The sequence below is a fragment of the Crotalus tigris genome, unplaced genomic scaffold, assembly GCF_016545835.1.
Source record: "Crotalus tigris isolate CLP2741 ecotype Arizona unplaced genomic scaffold, ASM1654583v1 scf7180000018954.1357295, whole genome shotgun sequence".
NCBI classification, from domain to species: domain Eukaryota; kingdom Metazoa; phylum Chordata; class Lepidosauria; order Squamata; family Viperidae; genus Crotalus; species Crotalus tigris.
This window is the reverse complement of record NW_024097293.1, coordinates 319,112-341,339: the sequence shown is the minus strand read 5'-3', so window position 1 is coordinate 341,339 and position 22,228 is coordinate 319,112. Positions and strand designations below refer to the sequence as shown.

General features: G+C 39.2%; 1 protein-coding gene across 4 annotated transcripts in view; it reads right to left on the bottom strand.

Annotated features, from left to right (window-relative positions):
• Positions 1-22,228, bottom strand: part of LOC120314588 (RNA binding protein fox-1 homolog 1-like) — a 44,869-nt gene that overhangs the window by 3,496 nt on the left and 19,145 nt on the right. For 2 of the 4 annotated variants that reach the window (XM_039357850.1, XM_039357847.1), the window contains exons 2-10: positions 17,663-17,884; positions 8,103-8,246; positions 7,651-7,704; positions 6,257-6,349; positions 5,903-5,963; positions 3,907-3,960; positions 2,872-3,007; positions 2,316-2,355; positions 502-584 (exon numbers count right to left, since the gene is read on the bottom strand). In XM_039357850.1, coding sequence (XP_039213784.1) covers positions 502-584; positions 2,316-2,355; positions 2,872-3,007; positions 3,907-3,960; positions 5,903-5,963; positions 6,257-6,349; positions 7,651-7,704; positions 8,103-8,246; positions 17,663-17,848 — 851 coding nt within the window. In that variant the 5' untranslated portion in view covers positions 17,849-17,884. Of the gene's footprint in view, positions 1-501; positions 585-2,315; positions 2,356-2,871; positions 3,008-3,906; positions 3,961-5,902; positions 5,964-6,256; positions 6,350-7,650; positions 7,705-8,102; positions 8,247-17,662; positions 17,885-18,634; positions 18,783-22,228 lie in introns of those variants that run through there. The other 2 variants (XM_039357849.1, XM_039357848.1) reach the window with 2 other exon arrangements.

Genomic DNA, 22,228 nt, shown 5'->3' with positions numbered 1-22,228 from the left:
TATCCAGGAACTCCAATATCTAGCGCGGACCTTGTTAACCCGGGCGACATCCGAGCCGGTATGGCATTCTGTAATTTACGTCTCACCATATTTTTTATGGGAGAGACACTCCTCTGATGAGACCTGTCCAGTATGGTTGAACCTCTGGCATAGCTCTATTCTTCCTTAGAGTACACAAGCCCCACAACCACGTCAAGGTAGTGCCTCACTGGGGGATGATAATGATGATGATGATCTTAGACTCATGAACCAGATATTGCCCAACAGGCTTCCTCACTGGGGTAATCAACTTCTTTCTCTAGGAAAAGAAGGACATTAAAAACAAGGGAAAAGATTTTACTCATCAATTAGCAGCTTGGCAATTTTGCGATGTTGCCTGCGGAAAGGACAGTGCTAATAATTACTGTACCCTTTAAGAATCCTTTCCCCTGCAATAGATTTAAAACAAACAAACAAACAGAAAAAAAAACCCAGACTCAGTTAATCCAAGCCTCTACATACCCATCACTGTATGCTGCTGCTGCTGTGGCTGCTGCAGCTGCAGCTGCTGGTGTCTGGGCCACTCTGTATGCTGTAGGATAACCCTAAAATTCAAACAGCAGCTAAAATAAAAATTATTCCAACAGTCTATAAACATCCTGCCATACCCCCTCCCTCCCCCCACACACCAATTTCTTAGGGAAAAGCAGGACTTTATCTTTTTTCCTGCTCCTGAAATGGCCTGTTTAAGAGAACTTTGAGCAGTCTTTCTGCCTATCTGATTGTGCCTTGAAGAGATTTTTTTTCTTTTTCACATAACTTTTTCCCATCTTTACCTATATTTTCAGTTATATAGTTTCAACAGTCGTTCACTCTCTGGTGATAAGCAACTGAATTTTGTGTACTTGGCAACTGGCCTGCATTTACGGCCATTTGCAGTGTTCCACAGACATGTGACTCCGATTTGCAACTTTTTTTTTTTTTGGTGGAAACTGGTGTTTACTTCTGGATTCTGGCAAAAAATAACCATTGCAGATAATTGATTCGCATAACAACTGCGGAGTTCACTTAACAACAGCAGTGTTCATTTACAACCACAGTGATTCATTTAAAGATCATAAAGTCAGTTGTAAAAGAGTTTTAAAGATATGGTGACCTGCTTAACAGCTGGCATGACTTACAACTGTAATTCCAGGCTCAATTGCTATCTTAATCTTAAATCAGAAACTAGTTGTAGTCTGGCCTACTCACCTATCTAGACTTGGCTTAATCAACAGATTAATTAAAATGGGACTGGGCTGCTTATGATGCAGCAGGAATACGCATAATGTTTCAAAACAAAAAGTTCTATTCTCAAAACAGGGGTTCTAAGCACAAAACAAAACTGAGTGTTTCAAGAGTTCTGTTCAGTTTTAGATCAAGTTCAAAATAAAAATTAGCTATGTTGTAGAGCTTTGCTTGAGCGTTCCAACAATTCTGAGTACCTCATCCAGAAAATTGTTCTGTGCTTTGGGACTGGGTTGTTTTTTTGGGAAACAAATGCCAGCAGAGGGATAAGGATCATTCATGTTATTGTTGCTACTGATTTAGATTAGACTGAATAATGTGGTAGTGAAAAGGAATCACTGCTGCATAGCTCAGACCTAGCCATCTGTTGCTTTAAAAAAGAATAAAGCAGTAATGTGGCTAGAAGGATAGACTGCCTGTGCTGTCGATTTATTTTGCAATAGATAATACAAAGCTATGTGCATCACACACATATTGCTACTGCTGCTGAGATTATATAAATGTAAAGACTATGACTGCAATGTTGGTTTGATTGGTTTCTTAAGCTCTGGTATGAACATTCATGCAATTGTGGCCTCTTAATACTGAGCTTCAGAGTCCATTTAAAAGGTGTAGGGTCTAGTTGGTTTGAAGTTTGTTGAACTTTGGTATATATGTGCATTTCATACAGATTTCTGTCTTTTATTTTGTAATATGCCAGAAAAAAGAACCACTAACAGGGAAAAGAGCATTAAAGTGATTAGCTACTTTCTTAGTCTTAGTCTTCCAATGCCTACTCAATGCCATGAGTGCAAGAAACATTATGTCATGCCTTCTTTTTATCCATTTTAACTTTTGCACTGAAGCCTAAACCGGAAAGTGAAGAATACGCATGATGTTGGCACGCGCAAAATCCTTTTTGACTCAGTGCCCACAAAGATCAGCAATCTTATCCCTGCAAAAGGATCATGAGTCCTACCACTCCTTTTCTGCTTTGGGACTGTTGGTGCTGGGCACCCATTCAGGACCCTTGGATTCTAATTTCCAGAAATACCCAGAGGAGGACTTACATAGAGGTCAGAACTGTATAGACCATCTGGATACAGCACACTGGGTGAAAAAAGAAATATCAGTATGCAACAGGAAATATCTTTCCAGACCCACCCCTTTCAAATACAAGTTATCCGTCTTTAAGAAGCTGCTTTTAATTAAGTTATATAAGATATGAGGAGCAAAACATAACCTTGGCCATGTGCACAGTGCCCTTCCCTGACCATTTAACAACCAGAAAGAAGAACTGTGTATCTGGCATGACAGACTACAAGTCTTCATAGTAGTTGAATCAGTTTTGATGTTCCTATGTCCACCCCAAGAATAGCTGAATCAGGCTTCTGTTGCAGCCAGATAGTTATTGAGAAAAATGAAGAAAAAAGCAAGAATATACTATGTTTTTTATCTATTCACTGCACTTCAGTAAATGAGTCATAACGTAGAATTATAGGGCTAGAAGGCACGTTGGGAGTCTTCTAGTCCGAGTCATTTCTGAAGACTTCATTTATTTGCATACTGACTTGAGTTTACTAGAGAACAAAATTCCACCACAAGTTCCTCTCTGTCAATGCTCACCTGCCATAGGCTGGAACTGGAGTGGGGGCCGGTGCTGCCCGAATGGGATTATAGATAGTTGCTCGGCCACGCCCACGCAGAGTCCCACGATAAGCCAGAGCAGCAGGTGCCATCACGGGGTAAGGAATGCTTGCCACTGAGTTAGAGGAGCAATAAAGACAGAAACGTTCCATTACATGAGAGGCAGACTTGGAACAGAAATAGAACTAATCAGGACAAAGAAAGGGATTGTTTTCTGCTCCAAAGTTTTACCAGTGGAAGAGGCAGAGCAGCTTAGAAAGGATGATTCTAAGAAAGCAACCAAAATTAAGTGTGCTTAATGTTTCAACTTGGGGTAAAAAAAAAAAAAAATAGGCCTAATCATCCCAAAAATTTGAGTGGGGTGATCTCCTCTTACAACATGCTGGGAGGATACATCTATATCTGATTTGCAACAAAAGACTGCTGCCAGTATGTTTTCTGTCAACATTTCAATTTTTTTTTTAAATGCGGTAATAAAGAAAATACCAGCATTTGATCAAATCTTGGCAGTTTCTTCCTTTTTTTTTTAGAAAAAAATGTACTTTCCTTTTTTTAATATATCTATGTATCTACAGTATATATCTATATCTGTCTGTCTGTCTGTCTGTCTATCTATATCTAACAGTTACATACTTTTTTCTCTTGCATATGCACACACACAAGCCCTTGTGGTCACAAGATTGTGATACATGTGCTTGCTAACTGGCATGTACTTACGAGGATTGCAGCACCCCTGGGGTCACGTGATGACCATTTGCAACCTTCCCTGCCACCTTCAAACAAGCAAAGTCATTGGGGGAAGCCAGATTTGTTTAATGATGTGGCAAAAAAGATCGAACGATGAGGCAATTATAGGATGACTATAGATTAAGCTGAGGACTACCCGAATATATGTCTGCCATTCACACAGCATATATTCCTAACTAGTATGCATTCAAAAGTCTGTGTGTATGTGTACATGCATTTGTTTTATGCCAATTTCGCTTCCTACAATTTGACACGTAACACACTAACCTGTGTACAGATCAGGAGCATAGACAGCGCCAACTACAGGATTGATCTTCCATCCTGTAAGGACATCCAAGCAAAGAGAAGATCAGATGATCAATATACCTATCTTATTTCTTCTTGCCTTGCCAATCAGTCTGCATATCTGGCCACTCTCCCAGCTTACCAGAACCTGCACAACTTTGACTGGACATGCCAAGTCATTTGCACATGTGTATGTTTTAGAAAGATGGGGACAGCTGGTTGAAGTAATTCTGTCTCGTTAGTTGGAGTACTCCAGCCCTGGAAACTATTGCAAATCCATGCCAGCCACAGAATGCAAGGGCTGAAATTATGCCTTTGTGGAATCTGCATGCCTGAAGGTCTTAAATATTCCCAGCCCAATACAAACTTCCCTGTTTATTATTTGTTTATTCTGCTAACTTTATATACAATTTCCTGCTGGTATGTATAAACCTTCTACAGTTGAAAGTGCAATATCTAAGGCATATAGCAGGGCTTAGGGTCTAAATCAGGGGTAGTCAACCTTGGCTCTTTTATGATTCGTGGACTTCAACTCCCAGAATTCCTGAGCCAGCTATGCTGGCTCAGGAATTCTAGGAGTTGAAGTCCACGAGTTATAAAAGAGCCAAGGTTGACTACTCCTGGTCTAAATCAACCTTTTTTAGTCTGGGCACTTTCCAGATGCATAGATTTCACCTCCCAGACAGTGTGGCCATTGCCCGGAATTCTGGATATAGAAGGCCAATATATTATGTTGATGTCAAGGGTAGAGAAGACTACTATCAATAACTTCTCCTAGCGTGCATTTTAGTATCCTCAGTAACAAAGTTTCTAATTATCAGGAAAAGTTGGGGTAGGGCAAAACAGGATAGGGCTGGATTTTCCTTTTCAATAGATGAAGGTCTGTCTCAGATCTTGGAGTGTGACATCGAATGTGTTTTATCCCCTCAGACTCTGCAGCAAGTTCCAGACAATTGAAGCCTAAGTCTTTCAGGCAGAACCATTCCTACTGTCTGCACTTCAGCATAAAGGCCTTTTTATACCTTGCCAAAGCTCTTCTGAAGAACTGGCCAATGGCCAGTTCATCCTGGCAGCCCCATTGTAACAAAAACTAACTGGAAGATATAAAGTGGGTTTGTCCAACATTCTTAACCTGGTTATTGAACAAGATCATTTCCTGAGTTTACACATTATTCTTGCACAATGAGACTTTTTGAAGCATTTGGACCAAGCAAAAGTGAGAAAAAAACCCAAACTGGTTGCATTTGCATAACATATTAAGCCACAAAAATTTAATCAAGCTGACAGATCTATACCAGTCCAGTAAAGTATGTTGTGTATCACAGGAGCAAATAAAAAAGTCAAAGAGCACTGTGTCAGTCAGAATTGGCAGCTTTCTTGTCATTAGAAATATATCATCGTTATCACATCCTTCCTAGGCCCAGAGAGACATGGCCAATGACATCATAACATTCTTGGTTTGGATAGGGCCAAAATTTTCAGTATGTTTTTGCAAGGATTTTGGGTGGTAGTGGTGAATGGATGCGTTTAGCCTGGCAAATGATTAAGGATGCTTTTGACTCATTAACCTCCTCCAAATCAGAATTAGTGATTTGGGGATAGAGCTGGAGGGTTTTTGAGGTTAAGCTTCTGAAAGTTTATGACATCAATTAATTTCTTAAAGCCCCTAAGTACCCCAAATGAAAAAAAAGGCAGAAAAACCATAGCCATTCCAAAGTTGGGGGCTCTGGAGATTAAAATAGAAATCTGGAGTCTGGGGGAAGATAGTGGGCGAATCGCAGAGACTTGCCTTAGCCCCAAGCACTTACTTGCCCTGCTAGAGGGGTCACCCAAAGATGCCATGAAGTCAGAAAAATGAAAGAGCTGCCTTGAATAAAAGCAGGCATTGGCCTTGGCTGTCATACTCTAGTGAGAAAACTCTGGACTATTTGTTTTAAAGATGGCATTTAGAAGCAAGCATATTGCATTTATTGCATACCATTCACCAGAGGTGCCACTGGGGGTTTCTTGGTGACTAAACGGGCAGTGGCATTGTTGACCTGCATGGGAGAAAAAAGCAGGAAGTCAGATCAAAGTGCAACAAGATGTAGTTACAGTAAGAAAGGCAGACTATTATTATACTTTGTCTTTGAAGAAGTCTTTGCAAGACTTTAGTTGAATTCATGAATAAATCTCTTCAGTATTTCTTGCATACAGCATATCCTGCTTCCCTGACTGTTAAGTGTAACATTAAATCTTGGAAGGGGAACCTTCAGCAAAGTAGAAAATACCATGTTGAGCAAAAATTAGTATGCTGATACATGTTTGTATGATACATAGATTAAACTCTCACCTCAATTTTCCTCCCTTCAACAATACTGCTATTCAGCTTTTCTCGTGCCTGGTCAGCATCTTGGCTGTTTTCAAAGGTGACAAACCCAAAACCCTAAGAGAACAGAAGATCTGTGTCATTGTGGAGCAAACTGGAAAGACTGACTTACATTGCAAAAACAATCAGAAGGCTATGAAATTTTCAGATTAAATTATAAAAATGAGTCTTCTGTAGTTTCCCTGTGATCCTGGAAAAAGATGTGGCTGCTTCAAAAAGTTGCAGACGTGATCTTTCTCCTTTAAACAGAGACTGTGTCTATGTGGTGGAGGAATAACTGAAATGTTTAAAAACATTATTCTGTAATGCGTTCTCTACATAGGTGCTCACCAGGAATTATTATTTCCATTCTTCACTAAATATTCTGATTTATGTTTAATGATTATCAGATTAACCTGATTTTATTTCTTTGACCACAGCCAAGAATTGCACAGTACATCATATTTATTCTAACCTTTTTTAGATATTGTAGAACAATTCATTTCCCTTTTTATCTTAATTAATTGTGAATTTAGTGTTTTACCAGCTAGCTTAGGACCAAATAAAGTTTGTTTGTTTGATTGATTGATTGACTGGCAGAATCTCTCTTGGCACTCTAAAGCATCATTTTGTTTCAAATCCAACGCATTTCAACCCTAGTAATTCTCCCTATTGATCTTGTTGCCAATCCTGAGACCTTTTTGACTTCAGCAACCTTGGAGCATTGGAATTAGAAATACTAAGCCAAAGAAATCAAAGGCATGTTGTTATTAATCACTCTTACCCCCCCCCCCTTTGTGTTCCTGGAATCATTACTTGCTTCCTTCAAGTCTACTATAAGTTATTTCATATATTACCTTTTATTTATTAAGCTTCTCACCTATTTCTCTGAGAAGAGCTTATCAATTTATACAACCATTACTTTCTGTTTATTCTCTTTCTGATGACCCATTCACTTTTCCACTATATTTTTGTTTTGCCATCTCTATGTGATCAAACCATCACAACAGAAAGATTGGTATAGGGAAATACTATACCTGATATTCAGGTATTTTTAAAGAAATTTTGCCATTTACAAAGTCTGCATTTCATGTTGTCTCCAAACTAAGGTGGATAAATGTGTCAAGGCAATTTTATTCATCCATCCATCCATCCAATTTATTTGCTTCCCCTCTTGTGGTTCTGGCAACTCTGAATAACTTGCAAAAGTTCTGGCTGCACTAGTAGGATTCCTAAAATTAATGCGACCTTGCAATGAGGTGGCATTGCTTGCCAAACACGATGGATTTGCCAAGCGCCATCAGCAAATCCTGAACTTCTTTTCCTCTGAGAACAGACAATCCACAGCCTTCCTTTGGAAGCCCTTCTCCATGCAGTACCTTTGAGCCACGCTCATTAAAGATGATTTCCACGTCGAGGATTTTTCCAAATTGCTGGAAAATAGGAAGAAAATCAACCATTGTCAGAATGACAATGCACAGCCCAGTTTTTATCAAGAGACTATGTCACATAGAGGGCCCAAATTATATATCGGCATTTGTTGAAAGAATATGCTTGATTATTTGGTTTGTTTTTCTACCCCAAAACCAATGTTCTTTGGCTGAGATTAATTCATATATAGGGCCCAAATTATATGTCAGTATTTGTTGAAAATATATGCTTATTTTTCACTCTACCCCCAAACCAATGTTCTTCAGATGAGTTGGTGCTTCCCGATTTCAAGATCTGGGTTTTTTTTTTAACTAAAGAAACCAACATAAATGAACAGATTAACGAACCCAGCATTTGACGTCAGGTGAGCCTCTTTAGGGATGGGGTAGAACTGACTTACTCCAAACATCTGCCGCAGGTCAGGGTCACGGAAGCGGAAGGGAATGTTGGACACATGTAAGCGCTTTGGCTGGGCTTTATTCTCCTCACTTTCTGCATCCTCTGTCTCTGGAGATAGCTCAGGTGCAGGGACTTCTTCGGGTTGCTATGGAAAAGGGTGGGAGGGGAAGAAAGCAGGATCACACACATCCCTGGGCCAACTCTCACCATATTCACCAAGAGAGGGATCTTCCAAATTTTATAATTCAGCCACGGGTGAGAAAAGGCGGCTGAACATGTCTGAGAAGAGGCTGAATTCAATTCAAGTTCGAGGCAGTCACAAGGGAAGATGCTGAACTTTGTAATGTGATGACTACAGTTCATGGAAAGAAACATAGATGCCATGAGGAAAAAGGAAGACTTATATAGCAGTATCTCCATGATAAATGTATTGGCATTTATTTATTTATTTAATGTATATGCCACACATCTCATTTTTATTATATAGGAGAAACCAAAATGGTTACGTTACATAGGGTGGCAGCAGCCCCCTTCCCTCCTCTATAAAACTTGGTGATCATCATCCTACATGTTGAATCTTGAAAACTGTTTTTAAGCTAAGGACCTATTGAACTAGAAGTGTCTTTCTCATGTAGAATGACTCTTCTGGGGTTTTAGGAAAGAATCCTCGACATTTTCTCCAGCCACATGACTGGAGATTTCAGGATCTAACGTCCCAATTCTCTTGGAAGATACCAATTGGACAAAAGATTGCTTTGAGCAAATGCATGAGTCCTTCTGCCAATGCAATGAGGTATTCTTCAGTGGGCTTAGCTCAGATAATAAAATGCCTAATCCTTTCTATGATTTCTAGACTATTGATTGCATTTGGTTTATGATATAAGAGAAGAAATATCAGAACTGACTTCTGGTTCCTTTTTCCTATTGTCTCTATTGTTTCCTATTATCTCCACTAATTTTCAAATACCACAGTATTCACTAAGAAGCTACAGATAAATGTAAATAATTACATATATATAAAACTGCAAAGAAGAATTCCTAGGATGATATCATTAAGAATCCAAGTGGAAGATCCTAGGTTTTTGACTATTTTCTCAAGTAATTAACAAATGAAGAAACGTAGCCCATCTGAGGCAAGATTTCTAGCCTAATTATGTATTCAGATGGGCCAATATTTTGTGTGCATGGGTATCTCCTAACATGAGGGAGCATTTTATCAAACCTCTAGTTCCTACAGGCGTAAGTGATGCTAGTTGAGCATAATAATGTTGTTCCCCTCCCCTAGTTGGGAGGAACTGCATTAAAGGAACAAACAATTACCAACTCCCATCACTTTAGGTTCTCAGGCCTATTTTTTGCCCTTTGAAAACCACCCATAGAATTGCTAACTTCATCAATGGGGTCATACTAAGAGTTTCCTCCTCTAAATATATGACTGCGCATTAATTTTATCTAACAGTAATGGCTTTGAGATCTGAGAAATCCAGAGTTCTTCCCCATGTCTTGCAAATCCCAATTTCCATATAAAGTCCATTATTTCCCTTTAAAGGGAATTGTGGTTTTTTTTTCTTTCCAAGCTTCACCACCCACACATCCAAAAAAAGAATTCACCGAGAACATATTTCAATGCACCAGCAAACATTCTGTCTTGGGTTAGCGAACAGGACAGACACATGGCAGCATACAGAAAACCGTTAGTGGAGAGAAGCAAGACTGGCTGAGTGGATGTAATTTATGACAAAGTTGTGGAGAAGATCTGAGGGCCTGGTGGCAAAGAACCAACCCAGACCCACAACTCTTTCTTCTCCATGCAGGTGGCCCTTCTTATTCCACAATGCAACTTCCACGATGCAGCATTCTGAGAACAGACCAAATGTGCACAGCCTCTGTCTTGCAATGTCAGAAGTGCTGAAGGATTGGGGGAAGAATAGAAGAGCCAGAAGAGCAATTAATCTGGCTAGGGGTGGGAAGGACGTTGAACTTGTCTTCAAAATTCCTGCCACAGATTAGCCTTGAGAGGGCCTGGCCTATAAATGGCATGCATGATCACCTATGGATGCACCTACCAGAAAAAATAACAGGCATGTCAAAAAAGGATTTGTGGGGTTGTTACAACTTCAAACACAAATCTAGGTAAACACAATTGGCTGGATTCACATCATGCTAAATGGGTAAACTATTTTTCACATATTATGATGGCTAAAGTTATAGGAGCAAGCAAGTTCCCCTTTGAGCAAAACATAATGCACAAACTGGACCAGTTTATTTAAAGCAGTAGTCATATGATCAGGTAGCAATGGCTACAGCATGAGAGATTAATCACAAAACAAGACTAACTGTGTATGAATGGAAAGAGATACTGTACATGGCATGTATATGGTAAAAAGTGCAGAGATTCCTAGTAGAAGGATACATCACTGAGTGCTTATCTACATGCTTGCAGTGCCATCTACCCTATACAAATTAATTTAGCCCCTAGTCTGAAGTACTTTAATTCTTTTGAACAGCCAAATACACTGAGAAAACTGTGTCTGCAGTACATTTCCAGAGAAAAACACTAGCATATAGCAAAAGGAAAGATTTTTCCATAACATCTATATGTAGGAATTATTTCATAAGGAGCTGAGCATTTGGTTATATGAGCCCTTCCTGCTATCTAAAATGATACAATCCAGAAATAGGTTTGCTGCTCTATCATCTACTGTCTATAAAAAACAGGTCTATTTTAAGTCAAACTATCTGGAACATATATTATTCAGTTGAACTAATTTAATATGTGTTATGAATTTTTAACCTGCATTTGATTATGCCCTTAAGCTGGAAAAATATAGCATCTTCCTTCTCAACATTTTCTAAATTTTTAAATTCTGAAGGCTGGCATTTATTTTTCCAAAAACAGAAGGGCTCGATCTGAGTTGGAATCTGAAGCATCTTTTTATATTTTGTCTGGAAGAGTATATTTAGTGTGTAGCAATATGTATCAAACCAGGAATTGCACAGCAGATAAGAATAATGTTTCCCACCTTTTAAAGATGAAAAGCAGCTGTGGGAGGTAGTAGCTTGGAGCTGAAGTATGGCAATGAAGTCAGTCTTCTCCAACCTTTCTCTCCTGAATTTCCATTCAGAAACATGTCTCATGAGCTGCTTTTTCTTGCCCAGAGATTGGGTGAACTCAGTTTCCCTAATGAACTCGGAGGGAATCAGGCGCAGATCAAACTTCCTCTTCTATGGTTCTCCCTTTTATTTCTGAATCCTAACCAGAGTGATATCCAATGTACACACCCTCTGTGAACATGCTTACAGACTAGGGAACAGGACAATGATTCTGCTTGTCTTAGTACACACCTGTGTGTAGTATTAAAGCACATGGATACACAATTCTAGCCACTCCCAAATGCAGACAACCCCCCAAGCAATAGCCATCCCCCTCAGTCCACCAAATCCTCTCCTGTGCCCACATTCCTCTACTCATCCCAAGGGCAACACAAAACCTTAGTTCCCATTGTCACAACCACCTCCCAGTAGCCAGATGGATTCCCCCAAGTTACACAGTCCTGCTTATAAAGACAAGTTCAACAGGGATTAAATTCTTTCCAATAGGGCCCAACATTTGTTGGGAGGATAAAATGCAGAGGGAATGGTGGGATGGGGGGGGGGGAGTTCAAGTGTCAGGCTGAGAAGACAGGCAGGTGCAGTTGCGCAGTGAGTAGGTTAACTATTCATGTATTAATGAGACTAGAGCCAGAGAAATGTGATGGAGTCCAAGATGCCTGGAAGAAAACCTGAGCTCAGCAGGAGGTCCGCACACGTTGCCATTAGCACCTCGGAAAAGGCCCTAGTCCAGGAAAGACACAAGGAGTCATTGCAAAGACAGCTTTGCTACAAAGCTAGGAGCAGCTCTCATGTTCCATGAGGGAAAAAGAAAAAAGAAAACACAGAGATGAGTTACAACAACACCCTCTATTTGGTCCATCAAGAAAAGTGCATAAAGGATGTATCAGTAACTAAAACATAAGATCTGCTATGAAAAAAAAAGCTACAAAACTTATACAAAGGGAGAAAAAACAGACAGGACTGTTACTATTTCAGCCAACACATTCACCATAAATGAAGCACTTATATTAAGCATTCTAGACATAATTGACACTCAAAATGGTGGGGGGAAAATTGGACAGTGTAAATACTTATCTATAATAAGTACATCTTTAATAAAATACCGGTTTTAAATTTCCACCCAAAACACAGCCATGATTCAGTAGTATCTGAGGTGAGGCTGGGGGGGGGGGTCACACAGAGTCTAAACCCAGCAACATCAGCTTGCAGAAGTTAGGAGGTGAAAGTAAAAAGGGGAGATGCAAGTATATGGCCAAGCATGAGCAAAGCTCACTCTCCCTTGAGATATTTTGACATTTATTTACTGAAAAGAAAACAAAAATCAGAAATTGCATGGGTGTACAAGAGCCAGGTGCTGAATTGGCAAGCAGGTTTGCCAACTTTTGAAAAAGTCCCTTCAGTTGTCTTTAAAAACAATGTGAATTATAGGAATTAGCTGGTGATTATATGGGTATGAAAAAAGCTGGTTTCTGCAACTTATGTACTACTGTTAGATGCATAAGAAAAAGAGAAGTGATTTGAATCCCCTCCTCCACGTTTCTTCTTGTTTTTCCTCTGGGCAGTTGGCAACCCAATTAGTTTGGATATTAAGCTAGAAGGGCAGAGAGTAAATTAGAGTCTATGAAAGAGATTTGAGTAGCAAAGAAAGGTCCTCTTAGAAGCTTTGGGCCTGCCCTAAGGCAACTGGCTTCAGGACAAATCAAGATTTTTAATTGTCTGAGTAAAATGATGCTCTCTACCCAATTGTCGGGATGCAAAAAACCTAAACTTTGAAAAATGATTTGGCATTTGTGACTGAAAACCCCACAATCTCTCGCTGGCCACAAAATGATGGCAAAAACAATACAAATGTCAGTCTAATTTCCATCCTATTGTAAACACCTCACATCTGCTCAAGTCAATTCTGCATTTGGCTTCATGGTAATTAATTTATTAAATTTATTTATTAAATTCTTATGCTGCCTATCTCTCCTACAAGATGACTCTGGTCTATCTTATCTTGTAGGTCTATCCTTGCTTCAAGAGATAGATACTGGGATGTTTTTGAAAAAGCTTTTTGTTCATTTATTTATTATTTTGTCACGTGGGAGAGGGAAACAAATATTGTTTGGATTTCTTGTCTTGGGCATGAAACAATCTCTGGACATCTCTGCTTACAATTCATCAAAGGACGTGGTGTCCTTGAAATGAGGCTATTGGCTATGTGCTACTTGTCTACCCGGAGATAAACAGCTTCTGGTGAAGATGGTGAAAGATCTGGGGGGGGGGGAGGTGAAAGAGATAGAGCAGGGAATCTGATACGGGCGCAGCTGTTGGCTGGAGAAAGGCGTCATTACCCAATATGGTCACCAAATCCACTGCCTCTGTTGCTGGATTAGGGAGGAGGGAGGATTCTGTGGCCTTGCGAGGTGGAAAACTAAGGAGAGATTTTATGGTACACCCAAATGAGAAATCATTGGATCCTCTGGAGTTTAGCACCCAAGGCTTTGGATTTGAAACCTTTCTATTCTACCTGTTTGAAAGATAATTACCTGATCTTTATACCTCAAGCTGTTTAATTTTTTCCAGGCCAAAGATCTTATTTGGCCTTACTGGTCAATACCCTGCCCCCCAGTAACAGGACCAAGAGTTTACTATATTTATTTCTTTTCTAATATTTAATTAAGTAAGCAATCAATATGCTTACTCTCCAGTTGTGTATTTAGTTATTCCCTGCTTCTTCCACTTTCAATTTGATGGTATTTGCTGAGGCCACACACAAGAGTTTCTGGCACTGTACACAGCCCTCAGTTTTATTCCTCTGATTAAAAATACCTTTTTCTCTCAGGATAGAGGCAATAAAGCAAAAAATCAAAATTAACCAAACATCAAATTGTCCATCAATGGACATTTCTCTGGTCACAAACAATAAATTAGGCTTACCTCAAGCAACCAGGAAAGAATTCCTGTTTTCAAAGCTCTGTTTAAATTAATACTATTACCTTTAGTACTTTATAAAGAACCATACATTTGTATAGGTATGTTCTGTGTATTAATAGCCATTAAAAAATACAAGTAGATAGTGCATTAAGAACCACCATGTAACTCTTATTGTAATGACAGGGATCTGCCCCTCTGTCTCCTCTAATGTTTTGGTTTATGAAAGGCCATATGGCCCACAGCAGTCTTGCTATGAGGAAGCTATCCAGCAGATGTAGTGCTCACAAAACTCAAGATGTGGCCCCCAGTCAAAATACTGGAGGATTTCAAAGTAGTTGGGTTGCCAATTGGCCGGCAGATTGAGGGAGTAAATCTGTTACTGTTCAGATAGACTATAATATCCACAGTCTGCTGTGTTGCTTGGACTGCTTGGAGTTATAGTCCAAATATCTAGAAAGTACTAGGTTGCTTCCCTGAGCTTGTCTCTCTAGCAGAATCTGGATTGGTTTGTCCTGCCTATTAATTACAACAGATTATCTAATTACCCTTAAGGGATCAGCTATGGATGCAAAATTTTCAGTACTGTATTCTATATATTTTAAGAAGACATGTGGGATTCAGCACTGAAAATTGCCAGCAACCAAGTGGTAGGTATGTCAGAGAAATATAAGAGAGTCCAGCTAGATTTTATCATGCTGCAGGCTAGATTTTATCATGCATCAACATCAAAGCATAATGCTTCTCTAGAGAACAAAAGAGTCTTGCAGCTTATTTACAGAGAACAAATATATTCTGAAAACTGCTGGAAGTAATTCCTCTACTATCACAGTCAAAAAGCAAACAGACTCAATTGTGGAACTTCCTGCTGGGATTTAACTGCTTGAGCCCTTCCAGGGGGAAAAAAAAATAAGAGTATTGATACAGATAGCAAAATGTCTCAGGTAAATTCTGTACCTGTCAGCAATGTTGATGGAAAAAGACTCTGTCAAGACAGAAATATCTGACTTCATGATTAAGCAGACATACATTAGGGGCATTCACACTGCAGCTCCCCATACTCTACCAAATTTGATACTTTCTCTCTTCTTTCTATAATTCTGGTATGCATGAAGGTGGAGGGCAATGAATCAATGTTCCTGTTTGAGTACAGAGAAGCATTCCTGCGCTGCAAGGTTGAAGAAAACTGGTACATTATGGAATTCTGTACTCTCTTCAACCATGGCTTAGGAGGAATGGATATGATAAGAAATCTAAAGTTCCTATGATCACAATTCCACAAATAACAAAAACATTAGAAAGGAAGTGGTGTAGGGTAGGATGATGGGGTCTAGATAGCAAATAGTTGACAGACTGAAGGAGGTATTAGCCTTCATTTGTATGTATTATTTTAAATAATACCTCCTTCTCAGTCCCAAAGAAACCAACTTTACTTCTGGCTTTAAGCTAGTGATCCCTTCCAGTTTTTCTTTGGAAATATTCAAGGAAAGAGCTAAACTGCACTAAAACAAAATACAAAGGTTTGGTTGAGCCTAAGTACAAGGCAGCCCTGAACGAGAGCAAACAATAACAAGTGAAGCCCTTGCAGGTTGCTTTGGAAAGGAGTAGAGACGCAATGAATACTGTTGAGTTCAGTTTTTTAAAAAATCCAGAAGTGGATTTGGAAGGATAGGGACTGACTGGAAGCCTCTTATAGACTTTTGGTGTAAAAATAAAAAAAAATTGAATTTGTGGTTCATGGCTGATGATTAGACAGCATAGATTATAGAAAGAATATTGTGATATAACTTGAAAAGTTAAAATATAATTGTACTACTAACTATGGTGAAGAATATCAGAAGCCATTTCTTTGTATTTTTTTTCCTTCTATTTTTCAACTTTTTTCTTTTCATGCACTTTTTGCTTTTTCTTGGCTTTTTTCTTTTTCCTTTACTTCATATTATGTTTATCTTTTTAAAAAAGCGTCAGTAAAAAAATCATACAAAAGAATTATAAAAAGAAAAAAGTGAAGGTTTAAGTTATATTAGGAACTGCTGGTTCAAGAACTCAGTAAAGTTGTTCCATATATTGTATTACATCTTGTGGCTTTGCATCTTAGACTTCACAAGCATGCGTGGAGAATGAATAAGTACTAGATATTCTACAGAAAGTAAATCACCATTTACAGATGTTTAATAAGAGACATGTTTTCAGCGTTCCAAAATTTCTTGAAAGTCCTGATATATGGTAAATTCAAGGCCCTGAATAATTTATCCTGTTTTAGGTTAATGTAGATGTATTGATATAAATTTTGTTTTCTAAGAAACTTGGATTAGGATAAGAGAAGAGAAAGTTTGCTTGAATGGAAGGGGTACAGAGGAAGATGGGTCCTTCTGGGTCCAAGGAAATCACTAAGATAGCAAATGAATATGCAATGAAGATGTTAAGGAACATAGGGACCCAGGTTTTTGCCTACCCTCAGCTAAGAGAGTATAGTGGGTTACTTTAGGGCTATGTGTCTGTCCCTGTCTCACACACACCCCAGGATTATTGTGGTGTGAAAAGTAGGAGGGCTGTTATGCATGCCACCTTGAACTCCTGATCGAAAGAATGGGTTCAAAACTAATAAATCAATCCTTGGGAAAAGAGCAATTCCCTAGAATTGGCAGATATGAAGGAAAGGAAAAGGAAATGTGCATGATCCCAGAGAAATTGGCCATAAAACTTCCTTATTGACTGAAATGTGTTAAATCTAAAGGATGGCTTGACCACCTACTATAACTATACTACTGCAGAAAGACTCAGCAACATTTACATGCAACAGAACCTCACAGATATGTAATGGTTATTCTATATGTATTCTACAAATTGAAAAGTGCAAATCTTTCCTGGCTCTGAAGATATATTTTTTGACAATTCTGTTCATCTCCAGTCCCCCCTCTCCCCCCCCCCTCTAGAAATGAGGGGAGCTGCTTGGGGTTGAGCTTTTACTATGGTCAGAGATGCTCTTCTCTATTGCTTCAGACATACTAAGGCTTTCATTCAAACTTGGAAATCCAAACGGCTGGGGGATCTAAGGAAGCCCCAAGCATTCCAGGAAGCTATGAGTTCAGCAAAACCTTGTATACCAAACCTTGAGTATGGGAAAGCTCTACTTTAATCCACTCCTTTAATGACCCTTACCTTTCAGAAAACCCAGCCATCAAACATGCCACTGTGAATGATGCTATCCCTTCCACGAAACAGCAGAGAATTTTGATAGCTGGATAGTTAACAAATAGATAACAGGAAAATACAACAAATCAGGGTTCAAATACAGAGATGCAGGAAGAGGATGTGATGGAAATGAAATGCAGGCCAACTAATACCCTTTATAGTTTGTCTTGTTTTCTCTGTCAGAGAATGCCAGAACCTGTTCTTGAAGAATACCTAAGAAATGATCATAGTAATTATGCAGGCTAGGACCTATTGCTGACTTCCTCAACTACCCCACTGGTTGCCCTTCTCTTGGCATTTCCTTCATAAGAGCTAGATAACCAACCCTCCACTTACGGCAGGAGGTGGAGGCAATGGCAGAGGGTCTGATGCAGTTGTGCCCTGCTCAGGGAAGATGCGCAGGCTGTGATCCAGGGCAGTTGGAGATGGGTACTCAGATGGGGTGCTGTGGAGATGGTATTGTGGAGGGAGCCGGGCCTGGGGTGGCGGCGGTGGGTACTGAGCTGGAAATGTCTGTGTCATGGCATCAGTAGGTGGTACTGCAGCATCTGGACTACCCTGGAGGAATAAAAATCAAAAGAAAATGAAATTAACTACTGCCACAACCTGCGAGTCAAGAGAAGCAAAGGAACCATTTTCTGAAGCAGACTCTTGAGAATAAAATATAAAAATCCTCATATCCACTAAGGCTCTTCCCTCTGTACTCAAACTGTCCTGGAAACTTTTTGTATACACATCTGACACTGTGTGTGAGAGAGGGGAGGAAGAGGGAGAGAGAGGGAGAGAGAGAATCTCAAATTCTTTCAAAACCAATTCTGTCCTCTCCTACAACTTTTGTTATAGAGCTGAAGAGATAAGGTTAACCCATTACAATAGCCACACAACATATATAATCATGAAGCACAGTAGAGAACTCCAATGTCTGTGAATGTATATGTGTATACACCCAGAGAATATATCCAAACAATGCATACAAACTACTAAGCCAGCATGCGCACTTCAAATCCTGACTAGCTATAAAAATGGCAAGTGAAATAAAATGTCCCTACCCTCAATAATGAAAAAAGCCTTAAATTCATTCTAATTCTGATGATAACAAGCATCTGGTCGTATTACTAGGGCGCCTGAGAAACAGAGCAGAAGGATCCTAGCTAATGCACTCTCCTCTCTCCTTAGTTTTGCAACCCATGCGACCAATTGCTTCCCCTTCTATTCCCTCCCCCATGAGAAAAACCAAGGGTCCCAGCTTCCAAAACCTAGGAGGAGGGCAGAGGGAAAATTCTGAAAAGTTTTTAGTATTTCACCCACCTACACCAACAGGCCCCATCCCTTGCCACCTCTGCTGCGAATCGCTGCCACGCAGAAAAGGATGCTTGGAGTAAAACCCCCACCCATCCAGACGTCCCTTCCTCAGCCTATGCCCCACAACTATAAAGGCATCCCTCGTGTCTTTCTCTCAGCCAATGAGCATGAACCTCGGTGCGCACGGGTTCTCGGATTGGCTGCTGTCTTATCAGTTCTCCCGCCCACGCTCTCTCTGCTCTTCTTTGGAGCTGCTGTGCCGGCTCTTTGTCTTTCAGCTGTTTGAAAAAAAGCGGCGGGGGGGGGGAATGGATTTTTTTTTTTTTTAACAGATCTGATTAAGGCGGCCGCCGACAGCTGCAGATTTTTCTTGGAATTTGCAATTTGCCCTGCGGTGGCTCAGCACCTGTCCCACCTGTCCAAAGACAGGCGTGGGGATTTATAGGAGCCAGATTTGGGAAAATGCAAAACTGGGAGATATTTTTAGGATTTGAATTGATGCCTCAAACAAAAGGAGGTGAAATTGTTTTGCTCAAGACATCTTTTCAAGGCCAGAATAATTAATCCATTAATTGCTGGATGTTTTGGTCAGCAGATCCCAACATAACTGAATCTGGCAATTACAGTAAAATGGGTCACCCTATGATCAGATCCAACTTTTGGATCATTTTGGTATTGTTGTTAAATAAACACTGTGGGCTTTAAGCAAACCCATTGTGTTTTTTTCAGAACCAATGTCACATGACTTCGTGGTGCTGCAACCAACCATAAATAAGGGCCAGTTGATGAGCCTCAAAAAAATTTCATTTTTTTGGTGCTCATCAATTGGCCCTTATTTATGGTTGTTTGCAGCACTCTGAGATTATGTGACATTCAGTTTCTGGATGTTATGTGATCGCAGAGTGATAATGATATCACAACTTTGAAACTGAATCATAAGTAGTTTTTCAAAAATCCGTTTTAACTTTGAATGGTTGTTATTCATTTGGTCATAAGTTGAGGATTACCTGTAGAGAGAAATAGCTTGTATACTCACGGCTTACATGAATAATTTTAAGTAAGGGTGCAGATTGTAGCACTTTGACCATTAAAATTCCATTTGTTTTCAGTATCATATGGTCATCTCACGAAGCATCCAGTATTTTAACTACATGTTGATGCTGAGGTTCACCTTGATCAGTGCTCCAACAATTTCAAGAACTCACACTGCCATTAATACATGCAACCACATACAGCCTAAATTTCAGGCTGTGGCTACCAAGTGGATTTTACCCCTCTTCTAAAAAAACTGATGCTTGAAGAGGACTGATGAAAAAAGTAATTAAAAATTGCTGTACCATATTGAATATGATTTTTCAGTGTCTAATTCCTACAGATTTTTTGTCAAAAATAGAAACAGATTGGAATGATAGATACAAGAAGATATCAGAAAAATATGAAGAAATTAAAAGTCTAGTTGTTTTTTATAACTGGTAAATGTGTCCTGGGTTGACATAATTGAATGCTAAGAGGAAATGTCTTCTTATAAGAAAAATAAGTGGCAGGAATAAAGATTTTAATTTTGCACAAATCTTTACATTCTTTATTTGGGGTTAAATTTAACCTCATCATATTTAATTGACTTGAATTGATTTATTTTTTCTGTTATTTATTTTACAAGTTACTAACCTCCACTTCCCCTCCCTAACTTACTTAAATGCATTATGAGAATAGGACTTATGGGTAATAGTTTTTGTTCTCTTACCCCTTCAAAGATTTATTCCATTTGTGAAATCTCACCTGTTCCCTGAAGAACCAGACAATACAACGATGAGTACAAACACATATGGTTACATGTACAAGTTTACAAAAATAAGATCAAATCAGATTTTATTAAACAGATGCAGAAAGAGTTATTTGTGAGCTCTGTCACTATGTTCAGCAAAGCACAATTGATGTTTTAGCAAGTTGTGTAAACTTTATCAATATTTACTTATTCATTCATTTAATATACTGCTGTAAACAACAGATTCTACACAGCATACAACAATAAAACAGTAGATAAAACTCAGACTAATAGAACAGTAACTCAGATGATACTCATTCATCTTCCCCCACACTCACCCCAAAAACCCCTTCTCTGTAAATAGGATCCATTTTTACTTGTTTCATAGGTAATTAAATACCTATTAACTTGGCCTCCAGAATCAAAGACAGAGGCCTCAAAGTGTAAACTTGTAATGAAGTCATATAATTTACTGTAATGTGTGAAACCAGACATTAAGGTTTATGTCAGTATTTATGACTTAGCACCATGTATGACACTGCAAATCTAGCCAATTGTCACTAAGTGAACAAATCATAGGCAAACTTTAGTTTAAATAATGTATGAGCTCAATCATTAATTGATACTGTTTGAAAGAAAATGCATTTTTGTTTTGGTACTATAACATATAAATAGATATTGCTATTTTTTTGAACATGGTAATTTCATAGGATCAAAGAATTGTTTTACAGAAATAGTCCAGTGTTATATACAGATTTTATTCCGTACTGTTCAAAGTGGACCAAAACAAAAAGAAATGGGCATTACCTTTAAAGCCCTATATGGCTCAGGGCCAGGCTATTTGCGAGACCGCCTACTACCTCATAGTTCCCTACGTCCGGTTAGATCCCACAGGCTGGGCCTCCTTCGGGCCCCGTCGGCCAAGCAGTGCCATTTGGCGGGGCCGCGGAGGAGGGCCTTCTCTGTGATGGCGCCCATGCTTTGGAATCAGCTCCCCCCGGAGATTAGGACCGCTCCCACCCTGTTGGTCTTCCGTAAGCTACTTAAGACCTGGCTTTTCCGGCAGGCCTGGGGTTTATAAAACCTTACCCCTGGATGATTGTTTTTGTATTGTTGTTTGTTATGTTTTATGTGTTTTTTATTGTTAGCCGCCCAGAGTCCTTCGGGAGTGGGGCGGCTTATAAATTTTAAAAATAAAATAAAATAAATAAATATGCACATACAAAATGGGAAGGGTTTGGACACAGAGATGATTTGACCATCTTGCTTTGATTTTCTGCCCCTGCCTTGATGCTTTTATTTTATTTTACTTTTTAGAAAAATACTTGCAATGAAACAAGATAAGCTGAAAGTTGTTTTAGAGTAGTAAACCAGTAAGTTTCTAGTAAATGACTCACATGCCTGCTTAGTGGGACCACTTTATAATATCTCTCTTAGAAGTACCCACTTTCCACCCCCCACATCAGTCTTCATCTATTTCTGTAACTGCAGAAGCACAAGAGCTTACTTTGTTTCCACATTTGTCCTTTGACCTACGTTAGCCAGAATTTACATTCACTCGCAGTTTTCTATTCCACATGAATAAGAGTTAAAACTAATATATTCCTCTCCACTCAAAAAAAAAGCGTAATATGAAAACATACCAATTTGCAAGCACAACTTTGTTAGTTTTCTAACCTGGACAAATACTTTACAATTTCATTTACCTAATGCCATACTGAGCAGAATAGGAATGTAACTAGTGCAAAAGAGTGTCTCAGAAAATCCATAACTTATGATAAGGGATGTCGACAGTGGGTGAGTAAGCAAAATCAAGATATGTTTATCACAAAAGA